The sequence below is a fragment of the Cnephaeus nilssonii genome (genome assembly GCF_951640355.1).
Source record: "Cnephaeus nilssonii genome assembly, chromosome: 24".
NCBI lineage: Eukaryota > Metazoa > Chordata > Mammalia > Chiroptera > Vespertilionidae > Cnephaeus > Cnephaeus nilssonii.
In genome coordinates, this window is record NC_137095.1 from 4,106,450 (window position 1) to 4,128,908 (window position 22,459).

The following is a 22,459-nucleotide window of genomic DNA, read 5'->3' on the forward strand; positions in this document are numbered from 1 at the left end:
CCCTTGACCGGAATCGAACCCGGGACCCTTCAGTCCGCAGGCCGACGCTCTATCCACTGAGCCACACCGGCCAGGGCTATTTTTAATTTATTTTTCTTTTATTTCATTTTAGTGTAGAAGGGAAGGAGACAGAAAGAGAAACATCGATGTGAGAGAGGCACATTGATGGGTTGGTTGCCTCCTGCACACGCCCCGGACTGGGGCTGGGAATCAAGCCTGCATTGGAGGGACTTGCCCTGGACCGGAGTCGAACCCAGGGCCCATCAATCCAAGGTCTGATGCTCTATCCACTGCGCAACCGGCCAGGGCAGAACCCACCTCTTTTTTTATTTTTATTTTTTGTTTTGTTTTTGTTTGTTTTTTGTAAATTTCTTTATTGATTAAGGTGTTACATATGTGTCCTTATTCCCCCATTACCCCCAACCCTGACTCATGCCCTCACCCCCCTGGTGTCTGTGTCCGTTGGTTAGGCCCATAGGCATGCATACAAGTCCTTTGGTTGATCTCTCCCCCTCACCCCCACCCTCCCCTGCCTTCCCGCTGAGGTTGGACAGTCTGATTGATGTTTCCCTGTCTCTGGATCTGTTTTTGTTCATCAGTTTATGTTGTTCATTATATTCCACAAATGAGTGAGATTGTGTGGTATTTTTCTTTCTCCAGAATCCACCTCTTTTCTTTTTTCAATTTTTTTATTAAGGTATTATATGTGTACATATCTTACCATTGCCCCACCCCACCCCACTCCCATATATGCCCTCACCCCCCAGAGTTTTGCGTCCATTGGTTATGCTTATATGCATGCATACAAGTCCTTTGATTGATCTCTTATCTCCCCCACTTCTCCCTAACCTTCCCCCTGTAATTTGACAGTCCGTTTGATGCTTTACTGTCGCTGTATCTATCTTTTTGTTCAAGTTTATAATGTTCTTTATTATCCATAAATGAGTGAGATCATGTGGTATTTTTCTTTCATTGACTGACTTATTTCACTTAACATAATGTTCTCCAATTCCATCCAGGTTGCTGCAAATTATGAGAATTCCTTCTTTTTTATGGCAGCATAGTATTCCATTGTGTAGATGTACCACAGTTTTCTGATCCAGTCATCTGCTGACGGGCACCTAGGCTGTTTCCAAATCTTAGCTATGGTGAATTGTGCTGCTATGAACATGGGGGTGCATATATCCTTTCTGATTGGTGTTTCTAGTTTCTTCGGATATACAGAATCCACCTCTTGATGGGAGGAGAAGAAGAAGGAGAAGGAGGAGGAGGAGGAGGAGGAGGAGGAGGAGGAGGAGGAAGGCAGCCATGCCTTAAACCAGTGGTCGGCAAACTCATTAGTCAACAGAGCCAAATATCAACAGTACAACGATTGAAATTTCTTTTGAGAGCCAAATTTTTAAAACTTAAACTTCTTCTAATGCCACTTCTTCAAAATCGACTCGCCTAGGCCGTGGCATTTTGTGGAAGAGCCACACTCAAGGGGCCAAAGAGCCGCATGTGGCTCGAGAACCGCAGTTTGCCGACCACGGCCTTAAAGCAACCACAGAGCCCTTGCCGGTGTGGCTCAGTGGATAGAGCGTCAGCCTGTGGACGGAAGGGTCCCAGGTTCGATTCCAGTCAAGGGCAGACGCCTGGGTTTCAGGCTCGGTCCAGCGTGCAGGAGGCAGCCAATCAATGATTCCCTCTCATCATTGATGTTTCCATCTCTCTCTTCCTCTCCCTTCCTCTCTGAAATCAATAAAAATAGATATTTTTTAAAAAGCGACCACAGGTTTTCTGGAAGGCCGAGGCGCCCCTTGAGCTGAATTTTGAAGGCAGAGTAGACGTTGGCCAGATGGACCAAGTTGGGAGGCCTCCCGGGCTGAGGGACCAGCGTATGCAAAGGCCCTGGGGCAGGAGCATAGATTGCAGCACATGAAACAAATCCCATCAGGTGTCCTAGGATCCCCCCCAAGATATCCTTCCTGCCAGCTCCCCTGGCAGCCACCCCCTGCTGGTTCAGGCCAGACTGCCAGGGCCCGGCTGTGCCCCGGAGCTGACCCAGCCCCTCCCCGGAGGGCTCACCCTGATCCGGCCCCAGTGGCTCCTCTGTATCCCATTGGCCCGGCCCCACTGGCCCCTCCTGGTCCCTGGGCGGCAGTGAGGTCACGGGAGATGCCACGGGGGAGGGTTGAAGGGCGTTGAGCAATGGAGAGGAGGCCCATGTTCTGTCTCCAGCTCTTGTTGTAAAACCCCCCGGGGCCCAGCCAAAACGCTCTGGTTTTGGTTTTTCAAAGCACTCACGGCTCTGTGTCCCCGTTGGCGAGAACCGCAACAATTCTTTCCACAACCGTTAGTTCCTTTGGTTGTAGGCATCAAAGCTCCCACGAGGTTCAACCAAAAACAATAAAAAAAAAAAAAGGAAATTGGTGATTCTTGTAACAGACTGTTACAGGAGGGAATCCTGGAGTTTCAGCAGGGCCCGGATTCTCTCTCTTTCTCACCATTTCTCAGCTGTGCATTTTTCTGTGCTGGCTTCGTTTTCTTTTAAAAAAAATTTAAAAAATATATATTTGGCCCTAACTGCTGTGGCTCAGTGGATAGAGCCTCGGCCTGCGGACTGAAGGGCCCCGGTTTCAGTTCCGGTCAAGGGCACATGCCCGGGTTGCAGGCTTGATCCCCAGTGTGGGGCGTGCAGGAGGCAACCGGTCCATGATTCTCTCTCATCATGGATGTTTCTCTCTCTCTCCCCCTTTCCCTTCCTCTCTGAAATCAATAAAAAATATTTTTTAAAAAACATTTAAAAATATATGTATATATTTGTATTGATTTTAGAGAAAAAGGGAGAGGGAGAGAGAGAAACATCCATGATGAGAAAGAATCATGGATCGGCTGCCTCCTGCACGCCCCCCACCCCTCCCACACTGGGGATCGAGCCCACAACCCAGGCATGTGCCCTGACTGGGAATTGAATGAACTCTGACCTCCTGGTTCATGGGTTGACGCTCAACCACTGAGCCACGCTTTTTTTTTTTTTAGTATATTTTTATTGATTTCAGCGAGGAAGGGAGAGGGAGAGAGAGAGAAACATCCACGATGAGAGAGAATCATGGATCGGCTGCCTCCTGCAAGTCCCCCTACTGGGGATCAAGCCCACAACCTGGGCATGTGCCCTCGACCAGAATCGAACCCGGGACCCCTCCGTCCACAGGCCGAGGCTCTATCCACTGAGCCACACCAGCCAGGGCTGAGCCACACTTTTTAAAAACCATCTTTTTTGTTGTCGTTGTTAATCCTGACCGGAGGGTATTTTCTCGTTGGTCTTTAGAGTCCTCACCTGGCCTATGACAGGTTGTGAGGTGACTATGGAGGCGGGAGTCTGAGAGGCCCTCCCCGGCTGGGAGGCAAAGGGGTGCAGGTGGGATCTGCCCCGTGGACGGCAGGAGACAAGCTCAGAGGGAATGAGAGGTTGTTGGCCTGATTGGAGCATCTGCCTCCCCTCGCCCAGCCTCTGCGGACACTGCCCTCGGGAAGGGGCCTTGAATGGGGCACCCACAGGGCCCCCCCCACCCCCCACCCCCACCTCCACCCGGTGCCCGGGACGGAGACGGCGCTGGGGAAGGATGGTCAGGCCGTGGCTCCCGGGCTCAGGGCTTCGTTCCTGATTAAAACCAGACCCAGGAGCTTGGAGCCCTCGGTGAAACGAGACACCTCTCGACGTGGGCAAAGGAAATGCAGTGCGAGAGGGAGGCAGGCTGGCCGGCGGCCCGCGGGCTGGCCAGGGGGGCCGGCGCTCCATCCTCCACCCGAAAGGCCCCAGGAGCCCTCGCTGCGGGGAGCGATGACAGCAGGGGCCCCGCCGGGACCCAAGGAACCACCCCCTCTTCTCGGCTTTCTTCCCTCTTCCTTCTCTCTGTTCCCGGAGAAGACCTGCCTCTAATCCCATCACCCACGGTCATTTCACCTCTCTGAGCCTCCGTTTTATTTTGTGTGTGTGTTTTCTTAAATGTATATTTTTATTGATTTCAGAGAAAGGAGGAGAGAGGGAGAGAGAGAGAGAAACATCCATGATGAGAGGGAATCACGGATCGGCTGCCTCCTGCACGCCCCTCACTGGGGATGCAGCCCGCAACCCGGGCCTGTGCCCGGATGGGGAATGGAGCCCTGACCTCCTGGTTCCTAGGTCGATGACACTCAACCGGCGGAGGCCGTGGGGTCCGACAGCCGGGGGTGTGGTCCCAGCTCGGCCATGTGCACGCTCACTCCAAGCACTTCACTCTCTGAGCCTCAGGGTCCTGATTTTTGTCTTTTGTGGGGTTTTTGTGTGTGTGTGTTTTTAAAAAAATATATTTTATTGATTTTTTTACAGAGAGGAAGGAAGAGGGAGAGAGAGAGAGAGAGAGAGAAACACCCATGATGAGCTCTAGCCAGTTTGGCTCAGTGGATAGAGCGTCGGCCTGCAGACTGGAGGGTCCCAGGTTCGATTCCGGTCAAGGGCATGTACCTTGGTTGCAGGCACATCCCCAGTGTGGGGTGTGCAGGAGGCAGCTGATCCATGATTCTCTCTCATCATGGATGTGTCTTTTTTTAAAAAATATATATTTTATTGATTTTTTACAGAGAGGAAGGAAGAGGGAGAGAGAGTTAGAAACATCGATGAGAGAGAAACATCAATCAGCTGCCTCCTGCATACCTCCTACTGGGGATGAGCCCGCAACCCGGGCATGTGCCCTGACCGGAATCGAACCCTGACCTCCTTGTTTCCAGTTTGGCGCTCAGCCACAGAGCCACAGGGCCGGGCCTCAGTGTGCTGTTGGGACGATGGGGACGGGGATGGTCCCTGCCCGGCCGGTGCCCAGCCCTGTGGTGCCTCGCGCCCGGGGCACGTGGGAACCGCAGGGAGCACGCACCTGGGCGGTTAGGACTCTCTTCCTCCCGGCCGCCTCCTTCCTCTTACTCGGTCCTCTTTTCCCAAAGCCATGAGTCAGACTCCCCGGGGTCACAGAGTGGGGTCACAGAGTGTGGGGGCGGGAAGAGACCCCCAGGACCCTTGGCTCAGCTGTGCTACCAGAAATCCCTCGGGGACACAGAAAGGAAGGTTTCCAGGCTCCGGCCCAAACCCAGAGACCAGAATCTCTCACTTTTCTAAATCTTTTTTTTTTTAATATATATTTTATTGATTTTTTACAGAGAGAATGGGAGAGGGACAGAGAGTCAGAAACATGGATGAGAGAGAAACATCGATCAGCCACCTCCTGCATACCTCCCACTGGGGATGTGCCCGCAACCAAGGTACATGCCCTTGACCGGAATTGAACCTGGGACCCTTCAGTCCGAAGGCCGATGCTCTATCCACTGAGCCACACCGGTTAGGGCCATCTTTCTTTTTTTTTTTTTTTTTTTTTAATATATTTTTATTGATTTTTGAGAGGACGGGAGGAGAAAGAGAGATAGAAACATCCGTGATGAGAGAGAACCATGGATTGGCTGCTTCCTGCACGCCCCACCCTGGGGATAGAGCCCGCAACCCGGGCATGTGCCAGAGGACGGGAGGAGAAAGAGAGATAGAAACATCCGTGATGAGAGAGAACCATGGATTGGCTGCCTCCTGCACGCCCCACCCTGGGGATAGAGCCCGCAACCCGGGCATGTGCCCTGACCTCCTGGTTCATAGGTCGATGACACTCAACCACCTAGCCACACAGTATGATCACTCATTTAAAAATACATATATTTTTTAAATTGATTTCAGAGAGGAAGGGTGAGGGAGAGAGAGAGAAACATCCATGATGAGAGAGAACCATGGATCAGCTGCCTCCTGCATGCCCCACCCTGGGGATGGGGACCTCAACCCGGGCATGGGTCCTGACCGGGAATCGAACCGTCGATGCTCCACGGCGGAGCCACACCGGCCGGGCTCAATGTCCCATTCTTTGGGAAGAATACATTCAGCATAATTTCTGGGCAAAGAGCAAATTCCCACAAGGATTCTGCAGACATTCTGTGTGGTATTTGTTGCAAGTGGATAATCCATCTTTCTGGGAACGTTTCCTACGGACTTGGAGACGTTTACTTAACGAGCAAAGAATGGACGACAGTCCCCGTTTTATAATTCCATTCGTTTCCTCGAGGGAGGAACGCTCATCAGTCATGGTGAGCGAGGGGAGGGGGGTGGGGTCCCTCAGGGGGCATTCGATCCAGATCTCCCTGACTCGTCATGCTCCGGGCAAGCGGGGTTTCGGGATTCCAGCATAAAAAAAGAGGGTTGGCTTCAGAAACGATGTGTAGGGAACACATATTGAGTCATAAACTCTCACAAGGAACGTAATGAAAAGTGAAGACTGTGAGAAACGTTGGGAAAAAATCCAATTCCCAGGAACACACGGAATCAAATGAGTTGTGTGTTTTTTCCCTTCTCCCCTGCTGCCCGGAGTAGGTTCGGAGAAGTAGTATTAAGTTCTCTTTGACCGCCTTTAACCAGAAAAAGGGGATTCTCTCTCATCAGTGATGTTTCTATCTCTCTCTCCCTCTTCCTTCCTCTCTGAAATCAATATATATATATACTAGAGGCCTGGTGCATGAAATTCGTGCATGGGGAAGGATGTCCCTCAGCCCAGCCTGCACTCTCTTGTAATCTGGGACCACTGGTTCCTAACTGCTCGCCTGCCTGCCTGCCTGATCACCCCTAACTGTCTCTGCCTGCCTGCCTGATCACCCCTAACTGTCTCTGCCTGCCTGCCTGCCTGATCACCCCTAACTGTCTCTGCCTGCCTGCCTGATCGCCCCTAACCTCTCTGCTTGCCTGATCGCCCTTAACTGCTCTCCCCTCCTGGCCTGATCTCCCCTAACTGCCTCTGCCTTGGCCTGGCCACTATGGCTTTGTCCAGAAGGACGTTGGGAAGGTCGCCTGGAAGATGTCTGCTCTAATTAGCATATTACCCTGTTATGAGTATAGATATACTAGTGGCCTGGTGCACGAAATTCGAGCTGGGGGTGGTGTCCTTCAGCCCAGCCTGCACCCTCTCCAATCTGGGACCCCACAGGAATCGGACCTAAACCGGCAGTCGGACATCCCTCTTGCAATCTGGGACGCTGGCTCCTAACCGCTCACCTGTCTGCTGTCTGATCACTCCTAACCACTCCGCCTGCCGGCCTGCTTGCCCCCAACTGCCTTCCCCTCCTGGCCTGATTGCCCCTAACCGCCTCTGCCTCAGCCCTGCCATCATGGCTTTGTCCAGAAGGTCTCCCGGTCTAATTAGCATATTACCCTTTTATTAGTATAGATTTTTTAAAATGAGTGATGATATTGTGTGGCTCAGTGGTTGAGTGTCAACCTATGACTCAGAAGGTCAGGCCTGGGTTGTGGGCTCGATCCCCAGTGGGGAGCATGCCGGAGGCAGCCCATCCATGATTCTCTCTCATCATTGATGTTTCTCTCTCTCTCTCTCCCTCTCCCTTCCTCTCTCTGAAATAAAATTTTTAAAAAATCTATAATAATAAAAGCATAATATGCTAATTACACCAGACATCGTTCCGTATGTCCTTCCAGATGACCTTCCGGATGAAGCTGGGGCTCGAGGGAAGCCTGGGTCCCGGGTGCCAGAGGGGAACAGTGACAGCAGCCAGGGGAAGGAAGGCCTACTCTTGCACCAATTTCATGCACCGGGTCCTCTAGTTTTATAATAAAATCAAACCCCGAGTGGGAAACGTTACAGGACAGACAACCAGTTTTTTTTCAACAAATATACAAGAAAAAATAGAATGAGCCCTAGCCAGTTTGTCTCAGTGGATAGAGCATCAGTCCTGTGGACTGAAGAGTCCTGGGTTCGATTCTGGTCAAGGGCATGTACCTCAGTTGCAGGCTCCATCCCTGGCCCTGGTCGGGGTGCATATGAGAGGCAACCAATTGATGTGTCTCTCTCACATCGATGTTTCTCTCTCTTTCTCCCTCCCCCCCTTCCACGAACAACAGAACAACACACACACACACACAAAAATAAATGAAGTGGCGTGGGCCCCTGGATCCGGGTGAGCCTGGGCCCCGGGTCCGGGCGAGGCCGTGTGCCCCTGGATCCGGGTGAAGCTGAATCCTGGGTCTGGGCGAGACCGTGTGCCCCTGGATCCGGGTGAGGCTGGGTCCCGGGTCCGGGTGAGGCCGTGGGCCCCTGGATCCGGGTGAAGCCGTGCCCCTGGGTCCGGCCGAGACCAAACCAGAGGGAGTCGGACCTGCATTACCACCATTTGTCCACCATCCAGAGCTGAGGGGTCAGTGCCGACATGTACTCATAAGGAACTGGTGGACATTGATATTGGGTCTCAAAAGAACTGTTGGTCCAGAAAGAAACTCACTACAGACTGATTCATTTGCCTGTCAGCATAACTATTATTGCTCGTCGCACATTCAATTCTTATAAGTATATCTCTAATGACACATGATTTCTCTCATCTAGGGGAAATGATGAACAACATAGACTGATGAACAAGAACAGAATCAGAAACAAGGAGGCATCGATCGGACTATCGGGCCTCAGAGGGAGGATAGGGGAGGGTGGGGGGAGGGGGGAGAGATCAACCAAAGGTCTTGTGTGCATGCATATGAGCCTAACCAATGGTTCAGTTCAACAGGGGGTTGGGGCATCCATGGGGAGGGGTGTGGGATGGGAATGGGGGGATGAGGACAAATATGTGACACCTTAATCAATAAAGAAATTTAAAAATAAATAAATAAATAAATAAATGAAGTGGGGGCGGGGGGGAACTTCTACATTAGCAGGTTCTGTCTCTGGCCCAGGACAGGTCACATGACTCAGGCCCTGCCAATCATTGTGCCCTAACCATTGTGCCCTAACCCAGCTGTGATTGGTCCAGAAGGGGTCACCTGACCAAGAGCAGTTGCCTAAGGAAAGCAGAATGGGGAGTCCAGCCCTTGTCCCGCAGTCCTGAGCGCTTCCCCGGCATTCCTCCCCGTCAGGGGGATCGGCACATTCCTTTAAATAAAAAAATAAAAAGGCTTTGTTTTCCTTTTGAATTTTTACGAGTTTATTGGAGCCAACCTGACGACATACGCCGGGCGGGCTGGATCTCAAATGCTTTTAAAAACCAGCTTTATTAAGAAGATATAATTCAGGGGACTCTTACCCCTCCCCCCCACGTGGAAGCCTGTACTTGTTCGTCAATAAATTTCCACCGTTGCTATACAAAAAAAAAAAAAGTAAAATAGAATTAAAAATAAATGCACATGGCATACAATCCACCCATTTAAAACACGCGATTCTGTGGTTTTCAGGGTGTTCGCCGAGCTCTTCAACCATCACCCCATCAATCGTAGAGCCTTTTCATCGCCCCGGGAGGAAACCCCGTTCACAGTCCCTCCCATTCCCTGCTCCCCTCCCAACACCTCCGGCCTCAGGCAGCCACCACGGTCCTCTCTGCCTCTGGACTGGTCTTTTCTGGACACGTCATGTACACGGGATCGTACAGTCGTGATCCACGTGGAGCCAGGGTGGGGGACGTCCGGCCCACGGGCCATAGAAGGCCCTGGGAATCAGGGCCCTGCCAGGTGTTAGGGGTGAGTTCACTAAGTATTTGACCAAAGATAGCAGGCTGATTTTTAAGTTGATAATGTTTAAAAATATATTTTTGTTGATTTCAGAGAGGAAGGGAGAGAGAGGGAGGGAGAGGGAGAGAGAGAAACATCAACAATCAGAGAGAAACATGGATCGATGCCAGGGCTGACCAGCAGAAATTAAGCGACGGATGAATGGATTACTCTGATACAATGTTTACTATGAAAGAGAGGGCTAAGGGGCTGCCTGGCTAAAGGGACCAGACAGCCTCAATGGCCTGCCTCGTTAGGCTTTTATTGTAGCAGCAGTTTGAGATCAAGTTTATTTTTTATAAACTTTTAAAATATATATATATTTTTTATTGATTTTTTACAGAGAGGAAGAGAGAGGGAGAGAGAGTTAGAAACATCGATGAGAGAGAAACATCGATCAGCTGCCTCCTGCACACCTCCTATTGGGCATGTGCCCGCTACCAAGGTACATGTCCTTGACCGGAATCAAACCTGGGACCCTTCAGTCCGCAGGCCGACGCTCTATCCACTGAGCCACACTGGTTAGGGCTCAAGTTTATCTTTTAGATACAATCAGTAGGGTGAGTATCCTTGGGAGGACACAGGTGTTTGTAGTGTCTTTTAAGCAAGGAAACCCAAAGATTAAGCATACGGATTCCAATAAACACCCAGAGGTCTGCATGTGCACAGACTTATTTGGAAAAGTCAAGGGATAATTAGGAGCGCCGCCTTCAACACTCCCCTAAGTCTCCCCTAATTCGGAATTCCGATAAACAGGGCGGGCGGCCTTCTGCACACTTCCCTTTTCCCGGAATGTCCTCCTTACAAACTTCCCAACCAAGTCTCGTGGGGTCCCCAACAGATCGGCTGCCTCCTGCACGCCCCCTACTGAGGATGGAGCCCGCAACCCGGGCATGTGCCCTGACCAGGAATTGAATCCTGACCTCCTGGTCCATTGGTTGACGCTCAACCACTGAGCCACGTGGGCTGGGCTCAAGTTGATAATTTTGAATGGCCCTCGCATGATGTTATAAATATCCAAATGGCCCTTAGCAGAGAGAAGGTTGCCCACCCCTGACACAGAGCGATGTATTCAGGTTCGACCCTAGAGGTGTGGCCGGGCGCTGAAGCCAGGTTTGGCCGACGCCGACCTCCCCTGTTCTTTCTCACGGACCTGACCAGGCTGCATCACAGAGAGTTGTATTCCCGGCTAAGGAGTAAACTGCGGGGACCGCTGAGCAGGGCAGTAAGATGCTTAGAGCGAGATTTAGAACGTGGTTCAGCAAGATGACGGACAGGGTAGGTTTTCATTCTCCATGAGTGTTTATATCATACTAGAGGCCCGGTGCATGAAATTTGTACACGGGGAGAGGAGTGTCGCTCAGCCTGGCCTGCACCCTCTCCAATCCAGGACATCCCTCTCACAATCCAGGACCAGCTGGCTGGCTCCTAACTGCTCACCTGCCTGCCTGCCTGCCTGCCTGATCTCCCCTAACCACTCTGCCTGCCTGCCTGATCGCTCCTAACCCTTCTGACTGCCTGATGCCCCTAACTGTTCCCCTGCCTGCCTGATCACCCCTAACTGCCTCTGCCTGCCTGCCTGATCACCCCTAACCGCCTCTGCCTGCCTGCCTGATTGCCCCTAACCACCTCTGCCTGCCTGCCTGCCTGCCTGATCGCCCCTAACTGCTCTCCCCTGCCAGCCTGATTGCCCCTAACTGCTCTCCCCTGCTGGCCTGATCACCCCTAACTGCTCTCCACTGCTGGCCTGATCGCCCCTAACCACCTCTGCCTCAGCCCCCGCCACCGTGGCTTGGTCCGGAAGGATGTCCGGAAGGATGTCCGGAAGACATCTGTAAGCCATCCAGTCTAATTAGCATATTACCCTTGTATTAGTATAGATTGAACTGTATCCAGCACGGCCAGGGGTGAGCCTGAAGAGGGCGGTGAAGGATGAAAGGAGACAGACAAGAGAATACAGCTGGGGCCAGGTGGACCACTGTGCCTGGATGAGGACACAGTGACCCAGCCTGACAGCCGAAGCTTTATTTTATAGTCAGATCCCACCAGGCAGAGCAAGGGGACGGGTCAGCATGCTTACAATGTTCTTGCGAGTTTCCAATCTATTTTGTGATTCAAGCCCTGTTTCAGCAGCACTTGCTGCCCTTCCCACAGCCCATCAGCTACCTAGGAACAAGGGAGGACGAGGAGGTCCAGCTTAATTGTGCTGGGAGGGCTCTGCCCTCCACGCTGGGACTTGTATGTGGCCCTGCCACAGGTCAGTCCGAGGCTTGACCCTATAGTCACTCCCTATATCCTATGCTGTATGTGACATGTGCACACGCACTATGTGAAGGCTGAAGATGACAGCAGCAGTTCCCAAACTGGGTTCCATGGGGCACTCTTGTGCCCTGAGCGTATAGCTTTTTGGAAAATGATGTAGAAACAGATTCAAGGGAACCCCTGATGCTAGGGTCCCCCCTCCTGAGAGGCCCCTCTCCAGCCCCCTTCCACCAAGAAGCCATCTGGCAGCCTGGCCGGCGTGGCTCGGTGCTTGAGCGTCGACCTGTGAACCAGGAGGTCATGGTTGGATTTCCAGTCAGGGCACATGCCCGGTTTGTGGGCTCGATCCCCAGTGGGGGGCATGCAGGAGGCAGGCGATCCGTGATTCTCTCTCATCATGGATGTTTCTATCTCTCTTTTTCTCTCTTCCTCTCTGAAATCAATTAAAAAATGTTTTTTATCCTCACCTGAGGATATTTTCCCATTGATTTGTAGACAGAGTGGAAGAGAGAGGGAAAGACAGAGAGAAACATTGATGTGGGAGAGACACATCGATGGGTTGCCTCCTGCACACTCCCCAACCAGGGCCCAGGCCAGGGAGGACCCTGCCACTGAGGTATGTGCCCTTGACCAGAATCAAACCCAGGACCCTTCAGTCCACTGACATGCTCTATCCACTGAGCCAAACAGGCTAGCGCTGAAATCAATAAAAATCCTATATAATAAAAGCCTAATATGCTAAGTTTCTGGTCAACTGGTCAGCCGTTCAACCAATCAAAGCATAATATGCTAATGATATGCTAAGGTTGTTCAACCCTCGCTATGATGTGCACTGACCACCAGGGGGCAGACGCTCCAACAGGTAGGTTAGCTTGTTGCTGGGGTCCAGCTGATTGGGACTGAGCAAGATGGGCCAGACACACCCTGGATCCCTCCTGTGGTCCCTCCCCGGCTGGCCAACCTCCCACGTCCCTCCTCGGCCCCGATCTTTCACTGGTGGGGTCCCTCGGCCTGGCCTGTGCGCTCTTGCAATCTGGGACCCCTTGGGGGATGTCGGAGAGCCGGTTTTGGCCCGATCCTGCAGGCCAGGCCGAGGGACCCCACCAGTGCATGAATTCATGCACTGGGCCTCTAGTATATCCTATATAATAAAGAGGTAATATGCAAATTGACCATCACTCCAACACACAAGTTGGGTGCCACAAAATGGCCAGCAAGGGAGGGCAGTTGCGGGCGACCAGGCCTGCAGGGGAGGGCAGTTGGGAGCGACCAGGCCTGCAGGGGAGGGCAGTTGGGGGCAACCAAGCCTGCAGAGGAGGGCAGTTGGGGGCAATCGGGCCAGCAGGGGAGCAGTTGGGCGTCGATCAGGCTGGCAGGCAGAAGTGGTTAGGGGCAATCAGGCAGGCAGGCAGGCAAGTGGTTGGGAGCCAGCAGTCCTGGATTGTGAGAGGGCTCCCAGATTGGAGAGGGTGAAGGCCGGGCTGAGGGACAACCCCCCCCCCCCCGTGCACGAATTTCGTGCACCGGGCCACCAGTATATAAAAAAAAGAAGGGAGACGCCTTGAGATGTGTCCAACCAGTTTAATGATGATGAAACCGTGCAGATGCCAAACTACGGAGCACCAGGGACAGGCCTGGCGGAGGCCTGGGGGGGAACCACTACAGCTCGGGCAGGGGGGAGGGGGCCGCCTAACGCCGACACGGGGAGGGGACGTCACTGGCGGCTCGGACCTACGCCGTTCCTCGGAGCGGGGGTGTGGGGAGGAGAGAGGGGACATGCATCGCGCTGTCCACGCGGGAGGCAGGAGCGAGCGGCCGCCGTCACTCCCGAACGTAAATCCTCGTGCAGACCACGTCGTCGGCGCCGAAGGTCTGGAAGGGAAGGGAACGGATGAGGCCGCGGACTGCCCCGTTACAGACGCTCTGAAACAGACATTCCGTTTCCTGTGCCACGTGCTCTTGTTAGGCGCTAAGTGGGGTTTTTGTTGTTGTTTTTTGTTTCCTCTTTCGTTTTTTCCTCCCTGAAGCCCCGTATTGGCAGCGAGGCAGCCAGGGGAGAGAATCAGGTGACGGCGCTTTTCCTGTGCGTCTGGGACCGGCCCGTGCTGACATCAGCAATCCCCGCTCCCTGGATTCGGTTTTGAAATTAAATGGAAAGTGCCTGGCCCTGGCCAACTTGGCTCCGTGGACAGAGCGTCAGCCTGCGGACTGAAGGGTCCCGGGTTCGATTCCCGGTCAGGGCACATGCCCGGGTTGCGGGCGCCATCCCCAGTGTGGGGTGTGCAGGAGGCAGCCGATCAATGATTCTCTCTCATCATGGATGTTTCTCTCTCTTTCCCTCTCCCTTCCTCTCTGAAATCAATAAAAAATATATTTAAAAAAAAAAGTAAATTGAAAGTGCCTGGCCTGTGTTGCTCAGTGGTTGAGCGTCAACCTAGGAACCAGGAGGTCACAGTTCGATTCCGCCCAGGGTTGCGGGCTCGATCCCGTGTGGGGCGTGCAGGAGGCAGGCGATCAATGATTCTCTCTCATCATTGATGTTTCTCTCTCTCTCTCTCTCTCTCTCTCTCTCTCTCTCTCTCTCCTTTCCTCTCTGAAATCAATACTTATTATTATTTTAAAAATAACACTCTTGCCCTGGCCAGTTTGGCTCAGTGGATGGAGCGTCGACCTGCGGACTGAGGGGTCCCGGGTTCGATTCTGGTCAAGGGCACATGCCTGGGTTTTGGGCTTGACCCCCAGTGGGGGGCGTGCAGGGGGCAGCCAATCAATGATTCTCTCTCATCATTGATGTTTCTATCTCTCTCTCTCTCCCTCTCCCTTCCTCTCTGAAATCAATAAAAAAAAATAATAACACTCTTATTTTATTTTTTGATAATCCTCACCTGAGGATATTTTTCCATTGATTTTTTAGAGAGTGGAAGGGAGGGGGAGAGACAGAGAGAGAAACGTCGATGTGAGAGAGACACATTGATTGGTTGCCTCCCGCACACACCCCAACTGGGGCTGGGGATCGAGCCTGCAACTGAGGGACACGCCCTTGATCAGAACTGAACCCAGGACCCTTCAGTCTGCAGGCCGTTGCCCTATCCACTGAGCAACACCGGCTAGGGCTCAATAAAAACCTATTTTTTAAAAAAGGAATTAAACAGAAAGGGAGAGCATCCTATTGGACGTTTCTGAAGTGGTTTCTGTCTCTCATCCAGTGACTTCAGAGGAGCCAGGGCCTTGGGCAGCCGGAGCTGGGGTCCGGTGGGGAGCGGGCGAAGGGGAGGGCTGTGGGGTGGGCGCGGAGGGCCTCGAGGAAGCGGCTGTGCAGCTGGGACACAGCCTGCGACGCTGCAGAGCCAACACTCGGCCACCTACAACCTAGAGCCAGCCGGACCGTTTGAGGATGGAGAGGAGGCGCCAAACAGGATCCAAAAGGCTCATTTCAGCTCGCCCGGCCGGCGTGGCTCCGTGGCTGAGCATTGACCTTGGAACCAGGAGGTCAGGGTTCGATTCCCGGGCAGGGCACATGCCCGGGTTGTGGGCTCCATCCCCAGTGGGGGGCGTGCAGGAGGCAGCCGATCCGTGATTCTCTCTCCTCATGGATGTTTCTCCCTCCCTCTCCCTCTCCCTTCCTCTGGAATCCATAGAAATATGTTGAAAAATAAAAAGGCTCTTTCCAGCTAAACGCAATGGCTCTCATGTGTTTGTTTGCTGTGGGGAGGATGTAAACCCGTGGTCGGCAAACCGCGGCTCGCGAGCCACATGCGGCTCTTTGGCCCCTTGAGTGTGGCTCTTCCACAAAACACCACGGCCTGGGCGAGTCTATGTTGAAGAAGTGGCGTTAGAAGAAGTTTAAGTTTAAAAAATTTGGCTCTCCAAAGAAATTTCAATCGTTGTGCTGTTGATGTTTGGCTCTGTGGGCTAATGAGTTTGCCGACCACGGATGTAAACCATCCCACAGAGCAAGGACCGTTGTGTTCTGGCCCCTGAAGCCCTACCGTCCCTAAGTTTAAGTCGGCTGCGTCCACTCTCCCCCAAACCAGCAACGAATGGCTGACTCAGAGGCCGGGTCCCCAGGGCCCTCCTGGGCAACGGAGCAGGGAGACCCACACGCATTTTATTTTTATTCTTTCTGAATCCTCACCCGAGGGTATTTTCCCATTTATTTTTAGAGAGAGCGGAAGGAAGGGTGAGAAACACACAGAGAGAGAAACATCGACGTGAGAGAGACACATAGATTGGTTGCCTCCCACCCGCACCCTGACCAGGGTCGGGGATGGAGCCTGCAACCCGGGTATGTGCCCTTGACAGGGAATCGAACCTGGGACCCTTCAGTCCGCAGGCTGATGCTCTATCCACTGAGCCATACCGGCCAGGGCCCCAGATGCATTTAAAGAAACCCCACACAACAGCCCTAACCGGTGTGGCTCAGTGGATAGAGTGCCGGCCTGCGGACTCAAGGGTCCTGGGTTCGATTCCGGTCAAGGGCATGTACCTTGGTTGCGGGCACATCCCCAGTAGGGGGCATGCAGGAGGCAGCTGATGGATGTTTCTCTCTCATCGATGTTTCTGACTCTCTCTCCCTCTCCCTTCCTCTCTGTAAAAAATCAATAAAATGTATTTAAGAAACAAAAACAAAATGGAAAAGCAAGAATTCCCCGGGTTCTGGGCCTGATGTGGGGGTCCGTGTGCAGATGGATATGTTTGGGGGGGGGAGGGGGACACGGGCCCCTATGTCTCGGATTCCCGGGGGGCCTGAGTCCGGGGCGGTTAGCAGCCCCGGCCTGGGAGGCTGGATCGGCTGGAGCTTCCGGCCACGCTCAGGTCCCTGGATGGTGGGGAGACGCCCCCCCAGAGCACGTGCTGGGGCATCGTCCCGACCTGCGTGGTGTCAGGGAAACACTGGCCATCAGTGGTCAGCGGCTTCTCCTCTGAGGAGGGAACTCCTGGCCACTCGGCACGGCTGTTCCTGCTCAGGAACCCCTCCACCCTACTCTCTCTCTCTTTTTAAAAAATATATTTTATTGGCTTCAGAGAGGAAGGGAGAGGGAGAGAAACATCCATGATGAGAGAGAATCATGGATCGGCTGCCTCCTGCAGGCCTCCCACTGGGGATCGAGCTCTCAACCCGGGCATGTGCCCTTGACCGGGAATCGAACCTGGGAGCCTTCAGTCCGCAGGCAGACGTTCTATCCACTGAGCCACACCAGCTAGGGCCTCTCTCTTTAAAAAAAAAATTATTGCCCGAGCTGGTGTGGCTCAGTGGATAGAGCATCAGCCTGCGGACTGAAGGGTCCCAGGTTCCATTCCCTGTCAGGGCACAGGCCCAGGTTGCGGGCTCCATCCCCAGTGTGGGGCGTGCAGGAGGCAGCTGATCCAGGATTCTCTCTCATCATGGATGTCTCTCTCTCTCTCTCTTCCTCTCTGAAATCAATAAAAAGTATTTTTTAAAAATGTTTTCATCGGAATAATTTTAGGATAGAGCTCCCCGTCTCCAGGTCTGAGCCCACCCCGCCCCCCCGCCCGACCTTCACGTCGTGTTACCCCAAGACACTTCCCAGATCTGCCCAACGTGCCGGCTCTCGGAGGCCGGTGGGGTCTGTGCGTGCCGGTGGGGGTGAGGGGATGGACGTGACGTGTCTCTAAGCCCCCCAGCGCTGACCAGGAACATTTCCGAACTCTTTCCCAGGCAGGACAGCGGGGAGTGAGAAGGGGGAAAGTGAGGGCTGGGCCCTCAGGGAGCCAGAGGCTCCAGTGCTGGGGGTGGAGGGGGGTAGCCTCTGAGAGTCAGCGCAGGGGTGGGTTGGGGGGGGGCCGGATGCTGACCGCAGCCACCTCCAGCCGCTGCTCTGCCCCACGGCGCAGCGACGCCCTCTGACCGAAGCTGTCATCTCAGGCTTTCTGCCTGCGTGCTAACCCGGGCAGACAGTGTCTCAGCCCTGAACGGCGAGGTGGACCGGGCGGGCCAGGGCGCACAGTGGGTGGGCGAGCGCCGGGGGGGGGGGCGGGGGGGCAGGCAGGACCTCACCAGGATGAGCTCGTCGTTGGCCAGTTCGCGGGTCCAGTAGGTCTTGGGGCCGTCCCCCTCCAGGAGGGTCTGTGTGCAGTGGATCTTGTTCTCGCTCTCCCAGGTGGCTAAACTCTGCGGGCGGGAAAGCCAGGGGTGACACGCATGACATCGGATCGTGGCGGGGGGCCCGGACGACAGTGAGGCCCACGGCCGGCCAAGCAGCGAAGCAACACATGGTCCCGTCAGCAAGGTTCCGGCCCCCTCCCGCCCCCCCGAGGCACCCCAGTCCACATTCGGGGCGCTGGCTGCGGATGGTGGGGCGTCTATACACGGAGTGGCCAGATGATGATGATCTCTGGATGCATAACCATCTGGCCACCCCGTGTATGTCCTATATCATAAAAGGCTAATATGCAAATTGTCCCCTCGACCAGGAGTTCGGCCAGCAGGCAGGCCGGCCAACCGCCCCTGTCCCCTCCCCCTGGCCAGGCTGGCCAGACCCCATCCATGCATGAATTCATGCACCGAGCCTCATATATATATATATACACACACACACACACACACACACACACACTGAGTGGCCAGGTTATTATGCGTTCAGAGATCATCATCATCTGGCCCCTCAGTGTATATACCTGCTATCACACACACACACACACACACACACACACACACACACACACACACACACACACATATGCCCGCACACATGCACACACACACACACATGCCCGCACACACACATGCACACGCACCGAGGCAGCAAAGCCTCAGGCAGGCTCGGCAGCTCCAGGAATACAGTTGAGAGCACCCCACGCTTCGTGTAAGGACCGCCCTCCCAGCGATTTGGGTTTCAAAGGCGAGAACCTCCACACGCCAGAGCCACAGACTTTACGCCGGCAGAGACACCACGTTTGTGACCACATCCGCGGGCGGAGCAGGAGTCTGTTCCCAGCACGGATTCGGGGAGAACCCCTCCGCTTCTGGGTGCCCTTGTCTGATAAAACGGGGTGTCTCGGGCTCTGAGGATAAAAACTCGGCGCCCCGGCTGGCGTGGCCTGTGAACTGGGAGGTCAGGGTTCGATTCCCGGTCAGGGCACATGCCCGGGTTGTGGGCTCCATACCCAGTGGGGGGCGTGCAGGAGGCAGCTGATCCATGATTCTCTCTCATCATGGATGTTTCTCTCTCTCTCCCTCTCCCTTCCTCTCTGAAATCAATAAGAATCTATTAAATATTAAAAAATAAAAAATTTGCCGAAACCGGTTTGGCTCAGTGGATAGAGCGTCGGTCTGCGGACTGAAGGGTCCCAGGTTCGATTCCGGTCAAGGGCATGTACATTGGTTGTGGGCACATCCCCGGTGGGGGGTGTGCAGGAGGCAGCTGATCGATGTTTCTCTCTCATCGATGTTTCTAGCTCTCTATCCCTCTCCCTTTCTCTCTGTGAAAAATCAATAAAATATATTTTTAAAAAAATTTGGGCCCTGACCGGTGTGGCTCAGCCTGCGGACTGAAGGGTCCTGGGTTTGATTTCGGTCAAGGGCATGTACCTTGGTTGTGGGCACATGCCCAATAGGGGGTGTGCAGGAGGCAGCTGATCGATGTTTCTCTCTCATCGATGTTTCTAACTCTCTCTCCCTCTCCCTTCCTCTCTGTAAAAAATCAATAAAAAAAAAACCAAAAAAAAACTCGGCCACTTTCCAGGTTACCTCCCTCTAGAAAAAAAAATGCAAAAAATCAAACAAAACAGCCCTCTCAAGGGTCCTCATGCTGTGGGAGGTGGAAAGTAAAAGAGGGGACCCCCTGCTCTCTCCCCCCCACCCCGTTTGCACAAAGCAGAGCTGGCCAGGGGGCTGGGGACCCAGGACACCCCGGCTTTTTTTTCTTTTTAACTGACACACGGGCAGCTGGTCAGCAGGATGGGGGACAAAGGCCCCACTCCGGGTTTCAGTCAGCAGGACGGCCTCTGGCCGCAGCCACCGTCAGGGTCCCCACACGGAGCCCTCCCTGGGACGAGCGTCCGGCTCTTTCCAATCGGGGCGGCGACAGCGGCTCCGATCCCCCACCCCCCAGCCTGGCCATCATGTTCAGGCCGTGCCAGCCTCAGGGCCCAGCGTTGCCATGGGGTCGGGTCTCCATGTCCCTGTCCCAAGCCGGTGCCCAGCCATCCTGCCCGCCCGCCCGCCCGCCCGGGGCACGTCAGACTCAGGAAAGGTGAAAACAACGCCTGGCTCTGGAATGGGACCAGCTTTTCTTTCTTTCTTTCTTTCTTTCTTTCTTTCTTTCTTTCTTTCTTTCTTTCTTTCCTTTCTTTCTTTCTTTCTTTCTTTCTTTCTTTCTTTCTTTCTTTCTTTCTTTCTTTCTTTCTTTCTTCTTTCTTTCTTTCCTTTCTCTCTCTCTCTCTCCCCTTCCTTCTTCCTTCCTTCCTTCCTTGTTTCTCTCTCTCTCTCCTTCCTTCCTTCCTTCCTTCCTTCCTTCCTTCCTTCCTTCCTTCCTTCCTTCCTTCTAAATACCAGGGGCAGGATGGCATTTGTTACTTTGGAAGTAAGTGGCCCATCTGCCCTCAAAAACCGGAGTGACCAACCCTCCATGCCACTCCGGGGGCCACCCCCATGCAAACCTGCCCATCTGCAAGAGGAAGGGACACCCCCTCGCGTACCCCACTCCCCACCCCCGTGTGCATCTGGGGCTGATGTACGGGGAAATGCTAAACTCTTGCCCTGGACCCGAGAGAGAGAGAGAGAGAGAGAGAGAGAGAGAGAGAGAGAGAGAGCCCTTAGTCCATCCCCTTTAGATTCCACCTTTCCTTTAAGAAACCAGTGAAGGTGGGTGGGAGGGGGGCGGGGAGAGGGACCCCCCCCCCCAAGACTGCTGAAACTGGACCCAGAGCGTCTCCAGGGGCGCAGGGACGTGGGGGCGGGACCCCAGAGCTGCCGATCCACCTGCGACAGAAAACGTGGCGGCCCCGCCGCCTTCTCCTGCTCCGGCGCCACCCGCACCGGGGTCGCCCGCGCGCGCAAAGCGCTGCACAAACCCCCGCGGGAACGCGGCGCGCGCGGCTCTTAGCACCGGGGAGGCGGCTTAAGGGACCGGATTGGAAGCCCAGGGGCAGGGCTTCCCCCCAAAGCCCAGGGCACCCGGCTGCACAGACCTCTGCAAACCGCCGGTGCACACGCCCTGCCCGGGAAAGCGCGCCACGGGCTGCAACGGGGGGAGTCTGGGGGGTGCGCGCGCGGCTGCGGCGGGGCGCGGGACCCCGGGCGGGCGCTGCCAGCTCTGCGCTCGCTCACCCTGCACTTGCGTCCGTCCACCGTCTCCTCCTCGAAGCCTTCGCCGACCTTGAAGTTGATCTCGGTGGTGCGCACGGTGGTGGACGTCTTGATGTAGAACCGGTCCCCGTCCTGGCGGATCTCCACGTGCGGCTTGGACGCGGCCGCCACGGCCACCTTCCGCAGCATGGCGTTCACACCTGCGGGGAAGCGTGCGCGCCGCGGGCTGGGGTGGCAGGGCTGGGGCACCCCACACCCTCTGCCTGCCTGCAGGTGGGAGCCTCCGCAGGGAGAGGGGGCCGCTCCGCATCCTGCAAACCCCCCACCCCACCTCCCCGCAACTCCATCTTCCAGAGGAGAAACTCAGAGAGAGCGAGTGAGCGAGTGGCTGTCGCTGGGAGACCCATGGAATCCGTGGCAGGGCCTGGTTTCAAACCGACACCCCAAATCTCAAGTCCCTGACCCTCCTCGGACCCCAGGAACCATCGCTCCAGGAGCGAAAGGTGGAGCCGTCGGGGGAAGACCTTGTCCGACCCCCAGCCAAACCCCCGCGGGACGCGCGCGCGGGAGTGGAGCCCGCGCCTCGGATCTAAGCCCGGCGACTTTCTCCTGAAGGGGTGTCGGTCCCCAAAACCCACCCTCTGCGGACTCGGGGCACATTCCAGGGGGAGCACCCGCGCCCGCTTACCCAGAGCCTTCAGGAGCTCGTCGAAGTTCTCGCTGCTTCGCATCTTCCAGGTGCCGGCGAAGTTGGGCATCGTGGCGGCGGCGGCGGCAGCGGCGGCGGCGGCAGCGGAGGGCGCACTCGGAGCTGCTCGGCGGAGACTGCGCTCTGCGCCCGGCGCGCGCCCCGAGTCTAAGGAGAGCGCCCCCACCCCGCCCACTGCGCCCCGCCCCCGGCCCCGCCCCGCGGCCCCTGCGAGCCGGTAGCCCCCAGCCCCTGTGCCCTCCCTCGCTGCGCCCCGGGCGTGAGGGTCTCCAGGGTGCAAGCCTGGCACCAGCTCCCCGAGATCCAACTGGGAGAAGGGGCGCGCTGCCACCGCCTCCCCCGGCTCCATTCTTACAGCGGGCGCTGGGGGGTTGGAGGGAACAGGATGGGGGCACGGAGGGGTCATTGTGGAAGCTGCGCGGGGAGGAGGTGGGGGAGGCATTTTACTATCCTCTCCACTTTTTAAAAAATATATAAATATGTTTTTTTTATTGCCCTGGCTGGTTTGGCTCCTGGATAGAGCCTGGGCCTGCGGACCGAAGGGTCCCGGGTTCGATTCCGGTCAAGGGCAGGTAGCTCGGTTGCAGGGTCCCCGCCCTGGTCGGGGGCATGCAGGAGGCAACCAATCCATGTGTCC

The 22,459-nt window shown here is 55.0% G+C and overlaps 1 protein-coding gene across 2 annotated transcripts; it reads right to left on the reverse strand.

Annotated features, from left to right (window-relative positions):
* Nucleotides 1–13,565: 13,565 nt before the first annotated feature.
* On the reverse strand, nucleotides 13,566–21,918 carry CRABP1 (cellular retinoic acid binding protein 1). 2 transcript variants are annotated; one of them, XM_079764254.1, is made up of 4 exons: nucleotides 21,802–21,918; nucleotides 21,135–21,313; nucleotides 17,862–17,975; nucleotides 13,566–13,714 (listed from the first exon to the last, which is right to left on the reverse strand). In XM_079764254.1, exons 1-4 carry the CDS (start codon nucleotides 21,869–21,871, stop codon nucleotides 13,664–13,666), a joined length of 414 nt encoding a protein of 137 aa, XP_079620380.1. In that variant the 5' UTR covers nucleotides 21,872–21,918; the 3' UTR covers nucleotides 13,566–13,663. The 2 variants fall into 2 exon arrangements, with proteins under 2 accessions (XP_079620380.1, XP_079620381.1); XM_079764255.1 differs by lacking the exon at nucleotides 17,862–17,975.
* Between the last annotated feature and the right edge of the window lie 541 nt (nucleotides 21,919–22,459).